Raw genomic sequence first — 15783 nt, 5'->3', positions numbered from 1 at the left:
TTCTGGAGGCAGCATTGGTAGTAGTGGGGGGGGGGGTGGAAAGGGGTATTGGTATGGGGTGGATATCGAGCGATCCTCCCTCTCGCTCGTTCCTGGCCTCTTGGTCGAGTGGCTTTGGGCGGAGGAGGGGGAGGGGTGGGGGTGGTTTTCACCCCCACCTAGAACCGGTTAGCGCGAGCCCCTGCCGGTGCCATTCCAGCCCGGGATGCCATGCCCGAGGCAGGCACCGGCTCCTCCGGGAAGTCACTCCTGCAACGGGCAGGTGGCAAGGTTCTCCGATGGCTCCGAAGATCCCTCAGGCCGAATCACCAGGTGATACCCTGACCTACCCCTATCCTGGACTCTACCTTCAACCCCCACCCTTACCCCAATTATTCTCTTCTTTTCAACCCCATTTTACTTTGGACCTACCCTGATCTCATCATCCCCATAAAAATATCACTAAAGATCAATTTTTTTTCTTCCATTTTTTTTAAATAGCCTGCTGATTTTTTAATTAGGTTTTCACTGTTTTAAGTCCTTGGTATATTTGACCTGTCTCGATGTCTGTCTTTATACCTCAGGAACATTTTATTTTAAATAATCCTTAATTATACAATTGTTTTAATTTTATTTTCTTCGAGTTTTTCCAAATTTACCCCTATATTTTTTCTATTAGATTTCCATTGTTTTGAGTCTTTGGTAAACCTGACCCACCTCAATCCCTTTTTGAATGCTTCAAGAGTATTTCCAGTAAAACAATCCTAAATATCAATTGATCTTTTTTTTTTTCAAAATCCACCCTTAGTTTTTTAATTACATTTCTAGTTTCTTCAACATTGATATACTTGACCTATCTCGAACTCTGTATCCAAAGGCAACCAGATCTTTTCCTAGTTCCTATTTTGTTTATTTTTTTCCTTTGCCCCATTACAACTTGATCCTTATTAACGTGGTGACATTTTTTTTTCAATTGCAATTGTTTCTGAAATAGTTATTTCGGAGATTCTCGCAGTGTTACGCTTAAGAATTTTTTTCTTGATAATTGGGTTTTCCTGTATGATATAACTATCGCAGTACTTTTCTCTTGTAAAGCGGAAGTGAAATTTTGTGAGTGATTTGGGGCTCCAAACCGAGGGAAATTGATTTTGTTTTTCGTTAGACATAAATATCTGATTCCGAGCGTCAATCAGTGCTGGTGAGTTTTGCCACAGAATCAGCCAATCTTTGCATTCTGTCATCCCCAGCTTTTCACCCCCCCATCAATTAAACGTTCACCCAAATATTGTGATTCCACCATTTCCACCTCGTTTCGTAGATCATTTAATTGATGGATTTCACAGATCGTGCTTTCCTGGAAAATCATAGTAAATTGCACTCTTTTTTGTTACAAAAATTAATTAACGAATGCACTCGTGCTACATATACATATATAAATGTGTAGATCCGTAGGCTCTTCAGCAATATAGTAGGTTACCATTCGTTCTATCGATTTATTTTTAATTGAATGTCATAACGAGTTCTACCAGGATTCGATTACAATATTCGTTAAGCTCCTCCACTCCATAGAGGATAAATGATCCATCGATCTTCGATAATACCCCAATCTAAGCCGTAAGTGATTTTTCCACCCACCAAGTCGTTTGAAGCAGTGAGATGGAGAATAAAATTGGACTGAGCTGGGTGAAAGCAATAAATGAAAAGTTATAAATTTAAAAGCAAGTTAATCGTGATAAATGAAATATAAAATGAAAGTGTAAGAAAGAAATTTTCAAACGTTTCTTAGTAAACGTTTTTTAATTAAGGAAAATTCGAGAAATTTAGTGAATTGAAAATTGTCAAGTAGTGTGAATGAATAATTACGAGGACAGAGTAATTCGGGAAATGACCTAAATAAATGAAATGTGTTTATTTGTAACTTGACTGTAAATTTGAAACGAATGAATAAGGTATAGATGTGTGAATAGGTGAAATTTAAGGTGGAATATATGGAGAGAGAAGTAGAATGGAAGAGAGATTGGAAAAATTGAGTATGACGAAGCGATAGAATTTCTACCTGAATAATATTTTCCACTCGGGAAGGTTGTCCCTGAAATAGGTCAAGTTGCATTCACCTGAGATACAGAATCTACGAATGCTCAGCCGAGCAAAGGTCTATCGATTTATAGTCATGCAAATTGTATTTTGCTCGTTAATTAGCTAGCCAATTATTTCCCACACCTTCCCTAATGAAATCACATTAATCATATTTGTTTCAAAATTGCTCCTATGCGATTCGATACTGTTCTTTCAATTTCATTTGATCCTAGTTTTCGAATATTTTATTATTATTAATATTAAGAATTATTATTATCGTTGATTAGCCGAGGAAAAGTCTGTAGATTATCAATTAGCTGGCTAATTATTTCCCACACCTTTATTAATGAAACAAAATAATTATTTCTTTCGAAATACTTCCTTTTTCATTATCTTATACCTACTCAATGTTCGATAATCTTATTTTGCTAATAATAACGGTAAATATAATTATTATTCCTTTCTTATCCTATATTTTCACGAGGTGACATTCTTCGTAATAATGTTTAATAGAAAAACCGAGTTTATAAAAAATCATATAAAATAATAATTATAATAATGGTATCACGAATAATGTTTTTATTTTAACTATATTTTTATTGTAGTTATATTTTTATTACAGCTACTGTCATTCAAATTAATTTTATTATCCACGTGATTAATTTTCTCTTTCACATTTTTTTTATAATCCTGTTTATGTTCTTTTGACATAATGAACATTTTATGAACAAGATAAAAGTTAACTTTTGATCAAATTGGATAGGAAATGAACGAACAGTTCGAATAAAATGGAACGTGCTTATGTAGCAGGTTCATTAATTGCCAGGATGTAAAATAAATTTTCACTCAAGCCTTTCGACCTTTATGCCCAGTGTCCTTTCAACCTTTAATACGTTTCTCGATAAGACTCGGTGCTTCCATTAGTTTGATAATAATTAGTGACAAAAAAACTGGGCTGATCACTGAAAACTAGATAGAACAAAAGGGAAAACACTTTTGACCTTATAAGGTCTGATTTATCCTCCTGTGCACTACTTTTTATGCAAAACAAATACTTTTCACTTATTTATAAACAACACAGGCTAGTCTTTCAACGCAGTCTTTATCGATCCTACCTCATTTTACACAATTTATTAGATTCATTATAATACCATACCAGTCCTCGTTAAAAAATATTTTCCATCATCCAAGTTAATAGGAATTTTTTCTACTGATTACCACTGAGCAGTTTTCTTGGGACTAATGAATTTGGTGATTCCAGGTCGACGGACATGGCGGGGAAGCGGGACCGGAACTGGACGAGGAAATGGAGAAGGTTTTCGCGATGGACACCGGCGAGAAATTCGACGTAGCCCGATTAGGCTCGCCCTCGGAATCCGCAGGCTCCGAACGTGATCGAGGCCCACCACCACGATATGGAACTAATCGCGATTTTAATCGTAAGGAACCGATCCAATTATATTATATTTTTCTTTTGAAATGTCTGACTTATATAATAACTTACTACGTACTAAATTGTTAATAAAAGATCATTTCCATTTAATTTATAATAAATATTCTGATATTTCGAATATCTACAAATAAATCCTGGATAAAGAATTCTTCGCATGATGGAAATCGATAAATGAATGAATTCCTGGGGAAATTTTTTAACTCTTTTACATGGCTTTGTATATGGGTCAAGCACCTGATGTTTTTCTAGTTATTGCTTTATTTTTATCTCATGCCATGTCTGAGAATTTCTCCTTCCTCTGTAGTAATCGGTTGCATAGAATTAGAGTCATAAAGCAATGATCGACGCGCTGGAATAATGCTGAAAATTTAAATTGGCTCTAACGACAGCGTGGCTGAGAATTTTAATAGTTCTATAATGCGTCTTATATTGTATTATTTTCATCAAAAAGCCCCTTGATGATTTAAAGAAGTAATTTCTGTTGCGATATAATGATAATCACGTTATTAATGATTATGGATATTTTCATGAATTGCAGAATACCGAAAAAGGAGCTATCCACATCCACACATGCCCTTGAAGAGCTTGCATTCCAGATCAATGAGACGTCACCTATCACCGTGAGTTTCCTTTCATCAAAGTTGGAAAGATCGGATGAGATAAAGTTTCTACAATAGTAAGAAGAAGAATAGAATTAGAAATATTATAAATAGAATTGAAAAGCTTAATAGCGACAATAATGTAGAAGAAAAGTTAGATTAAAAATGGATGTAAAAATAGGAGGAGGAATTACATTAAAAGTAAAATTAAGAGGATTAAAAAATAATGGGACAGAGGCGAGATTATTAATAGATAATATGTTAACAATAATAAGAAAAGTAGTCACATTAGATATATTGAAAATAAAATGAAAAATGTATTAACACCGAGTAATATATATATATATGAAAAAGGTAAGATTCATGTTCGAATTAGAAATAAAAATTTAATGGAAATAGAAATCATAAATTAGCAATAGTAATAAGGTTAGGGAAAGAGAAATTTGGAAAAATAAATATTAGTTTATTTTGCAGCGAAGGTTCAACCACTGAGATCGGACCGGAAGAGGAAGTTACTGGGGGCCAAACCGGAAGTGTAGAGAGGGAATCGAACGACGCATTGGATAACGGAGTGTCGCCATCGACGGATCAGGAGGAAAATGTTGGAGATGAAACGGAAAACGTGACGTCAGTGGCTCCCGGAAGTCCCGAGAGTGAGGCACCAGTCTCCGAGCGTGCCGCTTCCGGTTACAGTGAGAGTCCAACTATTGGCAGCCCTAGACAAGTGCAATTTGAAAAAATTCGTGAGGAGGATACTACCGGCCCCCAGAACCTCCTCAGCAGCCACGAAGACGACCGGAAGTCTAGGAGACACCAGAAACATGAGCATAAGTTAGCTTCTTTGCTACTGTCTTCATCTATAATCTTCTTATACTTTACTACCAGAAACAATATTCCTCTTCTTTTACCATTCTATCATTATTACCAATTATTTTTAATTTTATTTCACAACCCTCCTTTCATTGTCCTGTTTTCATTCCTCTTTTTTCTTTTATGCTTATCATTTTATCTAATAGTATTAGAATGTTTCCTTAGTAACATTTGTTTTTCTTAAATCAAGATTTTCCTTGTCAATTTTTTCCTCATACGTTTTTCCCAGCAGGTCACCTATTACGAATGGTCTAAGCCTTGTTAGGAATATAGGAGATAGATTGACATTCCAAGCAACAATTAACCTGAATAAAACACTGCACTGCTCGGCCCAGTTCAGGATCATCTGGAGCACCAATCATGAATCATGATGTTTTTCTTCGTCATTCTGATTACTTTTTTGTCAACTGCACGAAATTGCCACGTGGCCCAGAGTTCAGTGGCTAAAACTGAAGGGTGCACCAGTACCGTTCCGTGCTGGGACGTTTCCGTGATAGGGAGCAGCTGGCAACTATTATGCAGCAATGGCCTAAAAATGCCATAAAACTTCTTCCCTCCAGTTCTTACAAAATTTCTTTCATCCAGAAAAATGCCCATTTTTTGTCACTGATACCAATTCAAGGAAATATGAGTTGAGACTTTTTGGGAGAAAATTGGACCGACTCTTCAATATTCAGCAAAGATCACTAGGTGACTCTAAAATTAAAAGGTGACCAATACAGGAATCAGGCCAGCTTTTGATTGTGGCGTGACGAAGTGATATAAGAGAATTTGTAGCACGATCCACAGTTGGGGTTGATCCATATATCCCAAAAGTCTCTCAATCCTCTAAAACCCAAAAATTTGTCAATCCACTCTTTTATGTCCACATTTATTAATCTTTGACAGATTTCTAACAAACTTTTCCTATTTATCATCAAATATCAGTTCAACGATACTATTTTAATTATTAATTGTGTCGCTTACCTATTAATTATTACGTACTTTTTGACAAATACTTTAATTAGTAACCTAATTATTTCTGTGTAATATGTAATTGGACAATTAATTGTTTACACGACATCGATTAGTTTGAGTTGAATGAGAAACGAAGTTGATTTTGATTGAATTTTGCAATGGCACCAGTTTCATGATTAACAAGGGTTTGTTTAATTGTTGTTAATAAAGATAAATTTGCGGGGGCTAATTAGAGTGCGATGGTGTCGTCAGAAGCACGTGCTATTGAATGAATTACGATAAAGGATTGCATAATAAATGGCGGGACTGTGGGGAGGGGAAGGGTGGTGGGGTGAAGTGGAAAAAGTTCGCAGTGCCATGGCAGGTGGCCAGGGACCAGTGGAGCTGGCAGGCATCAACAAATTTTCCGATTGTCTTTATATTGTCTTCTGGTACCTCCGATCGTATCGATCGGTCCCTTAGTGAGGCTGTCCACCTGTCAATTAAATTCTCCTGCCATGAGAACCACTGATTTTTCTTCTTTCTCATATTCTTCTTTTTCTTAGTTTCAACATGCCAGTGCCTGGATACAGCCTTGACCATAGCAGGGCTTTCGATAGGATAGGAAACATCAGGCACCGGTACTAAAACTTTATCTATCTTATCAGTGAATTTGTTCTTATCAATTTCAATAAGTGTCTGTCATCACAAGTGACACATTTTTTCATTGATTATTCCACGTTCATCCCTCTCTCATAAAAAATTGTTTCAACAACACAGATTGATTTATGCATGAAATTTCTCGTGATCGTGAAATTTTCGACAGAATTAATTCAGTGTCGATTGAATTAATTAGTCTTTGAGAGTGATCTTACACAGTTCCCAAATGGAGCGCAGAGTGACGACCAATGTAGAATTTCTTAATTTAATTTGGTTTAATTTTTAATCGACTGTTAAATGGAGCAATTCAATTAAGACTGAGTTATTAATCAGTTGTTGAATTATGTATGTAATATCTATACTATGAAACTTTATTTAAATGTAAAATTGTTTAAATTGATTGGCTTGAAATTAACTATAGTATTTTAGTATATCCAATTTATCAATTTATTTGCATCAGTTCGTAGAAATTTGATAAATAGTTTAAATCAATTAAATCAGTATTGAAAAATAAATTATAAAAATGCTCTGTATTTGCATAAATATTTGCAGTGTAGCAATAACTATCATAATAAGCAAGCTTGCTCTATTTTATCATCTGGCTTGTTATTTTCTAAAATAATTGAATAAATCAATAACGATTTAAAGCGAAAAAACGGAGGATTATAAAAAGGATGAGGAAGCATAGAATTTGGAAAATATCGTCAAATAATTTTGGCTGAAATTGCAAGAAACGTAACGTTTCGTGACTGCATGGAATTAAATTTTACAACCGTTCGACCTTCTTTTTTAGGAAACCTCACTGCCAGGGTTACAGAGTCAAACTAAAATTGTTCTGGCACACAGTAAATCGCATACCTGACACAGCCAACCTAGTCAGTCACGTCTGTCAAGCATTGTCATCCTGGCTGTACTAATTCGTCAGCATCACAAACTCAATAATTTACTGGGACTTTATTTTCAGTTTTTTTTTTATATTACTTTAAATTGCTTTTTACTTATATTTTATCTGTATTACACATTTTACCTTCATTCTCTTATAAAAATTCATATTTCATTTTGCCTCACACATTATGTTTTCTCGATTCTATTTTTATTTCTTTTTTTTTTTTTATTTGCATGTTGCTCCATTCCTTTTTGCACACTGAAATTATTTCATCATTATAAAATTAACAACCGGACTAAACTGTGCAAATTATTTCAGACGCCATCATCACCACAAATCCCGGAAGTACTCGCTGCAGGAGGATCCACAATGGCGGAAGCGGTCAGGCGCTGGTCTCCCGGACAGTTCTGGTCTGTTAACGAGGCGAGTGAGTGTCCAGCCGGAAGAGGCAAGCACGTTGCAGGAATGGGATATCGACGACCTGGAGTCCCACAGGAGCGACGACCCACGTGGTATGCGACGCCACAAAATGGTCCACTCAACAGTGCAGATAGGGAGGAAGAAAGAGGGTGGCATACCCCACGATACCTTCAAAAAAATGTACGACCACTCGCCTCACGAGGTGTTCGTACAACTCGACGAATTGTATGGAATTGGCGAGGAACGAGAGTGGAGGGAAACTGCACGTTGGATCAAATACGAGGAGGATGTCGAGGAAGGTGCCGACAGATGGGGAAGACCCCACGTGGCCTCCCTCAGCTTCCACTCTCTCCTCAATCTCAGAAGATGCCTCGAAACTGGCGTCGTCCTACTCGACCTTGAAGAAAAGGACCTTCCTGGTTTGGCCTACAGGGTCGTCGAGCAAATGGTCGTCGAAGAACTCATTCTGCCTGAGGACAGGCCTGTTGTCATGAGGGCTCTTCTCCTCAGGCATCGACATGTCCATGAACACGAAAGGGGATTCCGCTTTGGCGGCAAAAGAACTTACTCCAGCTACACCAGCCTTCAGGTTGGTTTCCTTTTCTTCAAATTGATAGATTTCATGGATTAAAATGCTCGTGCAGTTTGAATATTTTCCTTTTTTTTTGAAGATAGTATAATAATTAATTTTAGTTAAATAGAATTGACGTTAGTTAAGATCGATCGATAATTGGATGAATAGAACTTAATGAGCTGTTGGAGCTAAGAGTTTTTAATGGCTTATTTTTTATTACATTATTATATATTGGATTACATTATTTTGAAGTTTGAGTATGAAGTAATATACACACATAGGTAATATATCTTTATGCATTTTTCGAATGTACGGTGATGTTAATATTATTTCCCATAGTCAATCTGGATGGAGGAGGAAGAGTCTGCGCGGGATCCCCCTGAGAACCATGTAACCCAACATGTAAATCTCACGTTTCCCGATTAAAACGCAGTTTTTCTAGAGTTTCGCTCTGTTTAGACACCCTTTATCTATTGGCATGATTTATTTTATCATGTAAATCTAGTTTTATGTGTCACTTATACTTAATTCTGATATTCCATCTTTTATCAATCATCCCATAAGCCATTCTATAATTTTCTCCCTCATCAAAATTTATGTCATTGTAATCTCATCAGTTTCTTTATTTATAATTATTCCTCTTATCAAAAATTTCATCATACTCATTAATGTTAACTGTACCAAAGTTATACAGTTGTATTATTCGTAGTTATATCATTCTATTTGTAATATATTAATATAAATAATTACGGTTCGCATTGTTGAGAAATAATTATGGTAATTCAGATAATTATTTGTATTAATATGCTACTTCAAGGGACGAAATTTCAGTGTAGAAAAGCTTAAGAGTACTGTAAATGCGTAATGGGCCACTGAAAGAAATTTCTTATTATCTATATTTTTATAAAGTTTTCATGCACATCGATTTTATAAATACAATGTGTAGAATTCTCTTCTTATTAATAAGCTTATGGGCTTTACCTTATCATTTTCTGTGTCTGTCCCCTATCAATAGGTGTTGACTAATTTTTACTTATCGCACCAGCAAATGTTTAGAAGTTTTTACACCCTGAAATTCCAGAAAAATTATTAACAAAACTATAAATGACTAGAAATGGCGAAATGGCTACAAGTACTTTTTTAAGTGTAAATTTAAATAAAGTATCTATATAAAGTTTCTGGAAAAAAGGGTTTCATTTGATAATTAAAACCAGGTTACATGTGCAGAAGATAATAAAGATCTTTCATTTCATTCAGAATCTGCACGATGCAAAGCCGAAAATAATTTCATCAAATATGGCCTTGGACAGTCACCATACTACAGTGGACATGAAAGAGGAGTTGACATATACCAGTAACGAGGATCTAAAGAAAAGTCACAACGATTACATATTGAAGAGAATTCCAGCCGGTGCTGAAGCCACTGTTGTATTAGTTGGTGCAGTGGACTTTCTCGATCAACCAACCATAGCTTTTGTTAGGTATAATAAATCACATAACATAAAATCTGATTTATTAACTCATTAAAGAAAAAATGTAAAGTTTCTAAATGTTGACAGAAATGAAATCATACATATTTATCTTTGATTTTTTTGTAATAATAGGTTAGCCGAGGGTGTCTATATCCCATCGATAACCGAGGTGACAATGCCAGTCAGGTTTCTCTTCACCCTTCTGGGTCCCAGAAACGCAGACTTGGACTATCACGAAATAGGCAGATCGATCTCAACATTAATGGCGAATACACCATTTCATAAAATCGCCTATAGAGCTAACGAGAGACGAGAGTTACTCTCTGCCATTAATGAGTTCCTGGACGATTCGATAGTCCTTCCTCCTGGGGACTGGGAGAGGCAAGCTTTGCTACCCTTTGGCGAACTCAAAGCTAAAAGTGAAGCTATCAGAAATAGAAAAGCTAAAGCTATTGAAGAAAAAGCTAAAATCATCCAGAGTGAAGCTGCTCTCAAAAAAGGTAATTATAAGTCTTTAAATTTTAAATTGACATTTTTATCCAAAAATCATTCAAACAAGGTAAGCGTGACTAACTTGTACAAATTAATTTTATTTTAGCACTTTTAGCTGGAGAAGAGGAGAAAAAGCCACCAGAAGACGATCCTCTGAAAAGAACCAAGAGGCCATTTGGTGGTTTAATAAATGACATTAAGAGACGTTATCCTTTCTATCTGTCGGACTTCACAGACGGTTTCAGTTCCTCCTGTGTAGCAGCTGCAATTTTCATGTATTTTGCTGCTCTCTGTGCAGCTATTACTTTTGGTGGTCTCATGAGTGACAAGACACACAATGTCATTGGAATATCTGAGACCCTTGTTTCTTGTTCCTGGACAGGAGTGGTAATGGCTCTCTTCTCTACTCAACCGTTAGTCATAATAGGAACCACAGGGCCACTTTTGCTGTTCGACGAGAGTCTCTACAATTTCTGCATAGCCAACGAACTCGAGTTCCTCACAGTTAGAGTATACGTAGGTGCTTGGATGGGCATCATAGCCCTGGCGATAGCGTCCGTGGAAGGTTCCGTACTGGTCAGACTCTTCACAAGATTCACAGAAGAAATCTTCACCGGCCTCATATCCCTCCTCTATATAGTGGAAACCTTTGTCAAACTGTACAATTACTTTGCTCGTAATCCTCTCCTGCCAGAATATAGCTTTGCTCCGGACAACGGGACGTTTTACAAAGAGCCTGCCAATATCACAGCGCTGATGATCACCAGAGAATCATGGAATGGCACCGAAATAGCTGTACCGTTGATGGAAGCGCCCAAATTATTGCCAAGATATGACGAAGCTGGTCTTCTAATCAATCAACCAAATACAGCCTTGATGTGTACCATTTTATGTCTCGGAACTTTCCTGGGTGCCTATTATCTCAGAATCTTTCGTAACAGTCACTACTTAGGCAGAAGTGCCAGAAGAGCATTTGGTGATTTTGGCGTTCCCATCAGCATTATTCTCTTCGTCCTTGTCGATTTCTTCGGCAATGTCGAAACGGAAAAGCTTCTTGTTCCTGAGGGACTTACTCCCACAGTACCAGATAGGAGCTGGTTCGTTTCACCCGCTGGCAATGAAAGGCCCATCCCTCTATGGATGGCCTTGGCTTGCGCCATTCCTGCACTTCTCGTTTATATCCTTGTCTTCATGGAAACTCAGATTTCGGAGTAAGCTTTTACTATATTTTATTATCAAGGTAGTTTTTTTATCAATTCTTTGTGGATACTGGAAAACAATATAATACAAATTTATAAACAAAAACATTAGAAAGACAACATGGTCTGATAATAAAACTACCTTCAAAATTTGTTTTGTTTATTTAATTTTGAATTGGCGTTTACTATTAGATGTTTTTTTATGGATTTATTTTAATGAATTGAACTTTTTAAAGATAAAGAATTAATGCAAAAATTATTTTTTGTCAGATTGATCATCGATAAGAAAGAAAGGAAGCTAAGGAAAGGGAATGGATACCATATGGACATTGTGGTGGTGTGTTTGATGAACGTTGGTTGTGGTCTAATGGGTGCACCTTGGTGCAGTGCAGCTTCGGTGAGATCTTTGACGCACGTGTCAGCAGTGACAGTAATGTCACGCACACACGCACCAGGAGATAAGCCACATATAGTTGAGGTGAAGGAACAAAGAGTTAGCGCACTGCTGGTTGCCATTCTAGTAGGCGTCAGCGTTTTAATGGCTCCATTATTAAGAAGAGTACCGATGTCCGTCCTTCTCGGAGTCTTTCTGTACATGGGAATCTCCTCCACGAATGGTGTCCAGCTGTTCGATCGCGTTAAACTTTTTTTCATGCCAGTGAAACATCATGGAACCGCCAATTACGTCAGGAGGGTGCAAACTTACAAAATGCATATTTTCACCCTTATACAAATTCTATGTCTGGCTACCTTGTGGATTGTGAAAAGCACCAGGGCTGCTCTAGCACTTCCATTCTTCCTAATCTTAATGATACCACTAAGAGCTCAGATGACACATTTCTTCACGGCCGCGGAGCTGAGGGCGCTGGACAGCAAAGGCTCAGATCATGATAATGAGGATGAGCCTGATTTCTACGAGGAGGCTCCTTTACCTGGATAGACTGTGCCTTATTCTCTGACTTGGTCGATTTTATCCGGATCCTCCACTTTTCTCCACTCAACGTACTTCAATAGAATCTCCTATCTCAGCACGGCTTTGATCTCTTCGACCTTGTCGTAATTTCTTCAAGCTTCCGGAACACTCCTCAAATTTTTGGATACAATCAGGAGCTTCGACTGCCTTGAAATTTCTCAACGTTTTAGAAACCTTGTACGTTCTCAACTTCAGACAGAATTATTCCACCTGACATTTTTACCTCTCGCTCTTTCCTATGAGTAGTAGAAAGTCAGTTTTAACGAATGATCAAGATTCTATGTATACACATGTATTTGCAAGAAGAAAAATCTGATAAATGTTATAAGTATCGAGAGAGAAAAAATATTTTAGCTAAAGCGATGTAAGATATAGTAATAAGAAGAATGCACAGTGAATTCCTCTGGTTAGAGCCAGGTAATAAACTCGTGAAAATATTTTGTATTATACTCCATGTATATAGAGTTACCGTTAGTTTGCAGCGATACGCTACCAAGGATTGCCTAAGCGTACGTTGAAAGTTGATTTTTTGCTGTTGGCAAATGAAACGGATCATTCTCCTCTTCCATGAATCGAGTACATTTGTGCCTCCGATTTTGACGGTACGTTGCTCAGGAACTGTTAAGAATGATGGCACGTATTTTTTTAGTGCCAAAACCGGAAGTTAGAGCGACATTCGAGCTCATGAAAATTTAATCTTGTTAGAATCGTTTTTACTCATTTGTTTTAAGGAATGAACAAAATGTCGAATAAAAAAAATCTTTAAAGCGTTCATAATTTGAAGTGAGTTTGTAAAAGTAACCATTAAAAACACACCCAACTGTTCATTCGGCTCTCAATGAAAGAATCTCTTAGAATGTTACGCAAATCAATAGCAATTTAAATTTTAATATCAGTAGTGACCAAATTTTCAATTAAAATTTTAAGATATTTTTATGGCTTTCATATAGTGTGAAATTTACAAAAAATACTAACAAAATTTTACGCAGGTTTATAATTATTTTTTTGCTGTTAAAAATAATATTAAAATTTTACTAAAAGTTAGAGTTCATACGCAAAATTGATCATTGTGACTAATATCTTATGTTATAAATAAATTTTATTAGTTTACTCAGTGAATTAATATGATTGATAAATTCTAAAAAGCGCCAATTGATTAATCCAATCGTTTTATGTGTTTAATAAGCGATATGTTAATCGAACGTGCCCATTGTATGATTTTGATGTGATAGTGACCAATTTTGCGTTCAAATAATTTTCTCATTTAATTCCTAAAAATAAGCTACCAAGTTTTTATGTAGTTTTATTTAAGTAATCTGCGATTATTATATTATTAACAATCGATGCTTAAAGTACGCTGAAATTAAAATCTATTTTAATATATAAGAGATTTTACAAGCACTTAACTACTTCCGTTATATTTTATAACTGCTCGGGCTAATAGCTGCTTGTAGTTTAGCAAAGCCTCCATTTAAAACTCTACCTCCTCGACTTGACTATTAGGAATGATATATTGAACCTGGGATAACTTAGTACAATATTTTAACGATTCCCGTATGCGCAAAAGGGAATTGAAATTGTTTAGCAAATTTATTATCTCAAATCTTAAAGCTCGGTTAAGTACGTACAAACAGTAGGAATAAAGAATATTTTCGGATATCTTGTAATGTTTAGATTTCAAAATTTTAAGCAGTTTAAATAAAAGCAATTATTCTAGCGCTTAAACATGAATTGGATTACATTAGTGAATTTATTATAAAATGTGAGGTGTTTCAGGTTTTAAGGTGCAGTCATATACAACAAGAGCGAAGATAAAGTATTTTTGGGTGTCTTATATTAGATAAGTTTCAAGATTTAGATTTTTTAAAGATAAGCTATTGAAATGGTGCTCTAAGATATTGAGGAAAAGCGTACCTGATACAGTTATATATTGCATCTTGAGCGAAGGTCCCAGCTACCAAATGGGACCATAATGAAGCTGAAGTGTGTGAGAGAGAGAGAGAGAGAGAGAGAGAGACAAACGATTGGTTTATTAAAAGAAGTGATTAAATAAGCTCAAGTATATCCACTGTTACATTTTCATTTCGAGAAAGCGAGAATCTTGTTCTAGTTATTGCAATCATAAATTAATCAATGTTTTTAAAGAAACTCTTATCGAATCGCCGTATTATTTATTATAGAATTAATTAACTTAATGTGTTCGACGAGGAACAGATCTGAAGCACCATAGGGCATTTTTTGCTGCTAAAAGTAAGATGAATAGTATTATCATAGAACTAAATTAGTTCAATCTAAATTTCAATAAAGACCAAAATTGTAATCATTAAAGAGAAATATATATATATATATATATATATATATGTATATAGAGCGAAAATAATAGTTTAAGAAGATCAAAGATATATTGTATTTTAATTCTTTAGATAGAGTATTTTACTAATTGTTGTTAAATAAAAAACAATGACATAAGAACAACATAAGATAAACTCAAACGTTGCAAAATGTATTTTCGTGTTAAAACAAAATTATTGCAAAACAAAGAAGTTTGAAAGTTTGAAATACACAGAATTGACTAGGGGCCAGTTTTTTCATCTATTGGTAAACTAATCGGTAAATTTATCAGTTGATAAAAATTGAAAAAGAATAGAATATAGGTACTAGTTTTCAATTTTTAGCAAACAATTAAATTTTACCAATAGATGCAATTGTGTAAAAATACTGGCCCCGATTGGAATAAAAATATAAGTTGGCTTATAGATAATTGTGATAGAACCGAGTTGTTAAATAACTTGTATTAATTAACTTTACGTTCATTTGAATTGGTATCGCGAAAATATCTACAATATATTTAGAGTATATTTATAAAGTACTTTCCCACACGTTTTTGCCGCCGATATAATTTATATTGAGATTATTAAAATCGTCATTGTTATAAATTGATAGGATAAATTGTGTAAATAATGTATTAGTAATCATACAGTATTAAAAGTAATAATTAGACATAGTAAACATCTAGTAACTGGTTTATGCCTTAAATTAGTAAAGAAAATAATTAAAAATATTTTAATTGACCTTAAACCTCTTTTCATTCAACTCTTCTATATATACCTTTTGTGCCTCATCTAAAAGTTATTGTTGAATCAACTATTTATTTATTTAACTATAACATAAATTATTACAGTATTAAAAGCAAT

The 15783-nt window shown here is 35.3% G+C and overlaps 1 protein-coding gene across 3 annotated transcripts; it reads left to right on the top strand.

Annotated features, from left to right (window-relative positions):
• The first annotated feature begins 208 nt into the window (after positions 1-208).
• Positions 209-15673, top strand: Ae2 (Anion exchanger 2). Of its 3 annotated transcripts, XM_066732528.1 has the most exons (11): positions 209-312; positions 3317-3494; positions 4047-4128; positions 4582-4938; positions 6480-6554; positions 7778-8468; positions 8793-8855; positions 9711-9934; positions 10058-10425; positions 10524-11628; positions 11887-15673. In XM_066732528.1, the coding sequence occupies exons 1-11, from the start codon at positions 211-213 to the stop codon at positions 12554-12556; spliced, it is 3915 nt and encodes a 1304-aa protein (XP_066588625.1). In that variant the 5' UTR covers positions 209-210; the 3' UTR covers positions 12557-15673. The 3 variants fall into 3 exon arrangements, with proteins under 3 accessions (XP_066588625.1, XP_066588627.1, XP_066588626.1); XM_066732530.1 differs by lacking the exon at positions 6480-6554 and having other exon boundaries at positions 8793-8843; XM_066732529.1 differs by lacking the exon at positions 6480-6554.
• Positions 15674-15783: the final 110 nt, after the last annotated feature.

The sequence above is a fragment of the Prorops nasuta genome, unplaced genomic scaffold (assembly GCF_024137725.1).
Source record: "Prorops nasuta isolate Cenicafe-Biocafe unplaced genomic scaffold, Cenicafe_Pnas_1.2 PNAS00010, whole genome shotgun sequence".
In the NCBI taxonomy this organism is placed as follows: domain Eukaryota; kingdom Metazoa; phylum Arthropoda; class Insecta; order Hymenoptera; family Bethylidae; genus Prorops; species Prorops nasuta.
The sequence above is the reverse complement of the archived record's forward strand: the minus strand, read 5'-3'. Positions and strand labels throughout refer to the sequence as shown.

Excerpts from the sequence above, each read along its gene's own strand:
- Ae2 (XM_066732528.1), top strand. The coding sequence starts at position 211 with ATGCCCGAGGCAGGCACCGGCTCCTCCGGGAAGTCACTCCTGCAACGG. Across the intron at positions 4,129-4,581 it reads ATGAGACGTCACCTATCACC|CGAAGGTTCAACCACTGAGA; the intron begins GTGAGTTTCCTT and ends TTTATTTTGCAG. Across the intron at positions 4,939-6,479 it reads CACCAGAAACATGAGCATAA|TTTCAACATGCCAGTGCCTG; the intron begins GTTAGCTTCTTT and ends TCTTTTTCTTAG.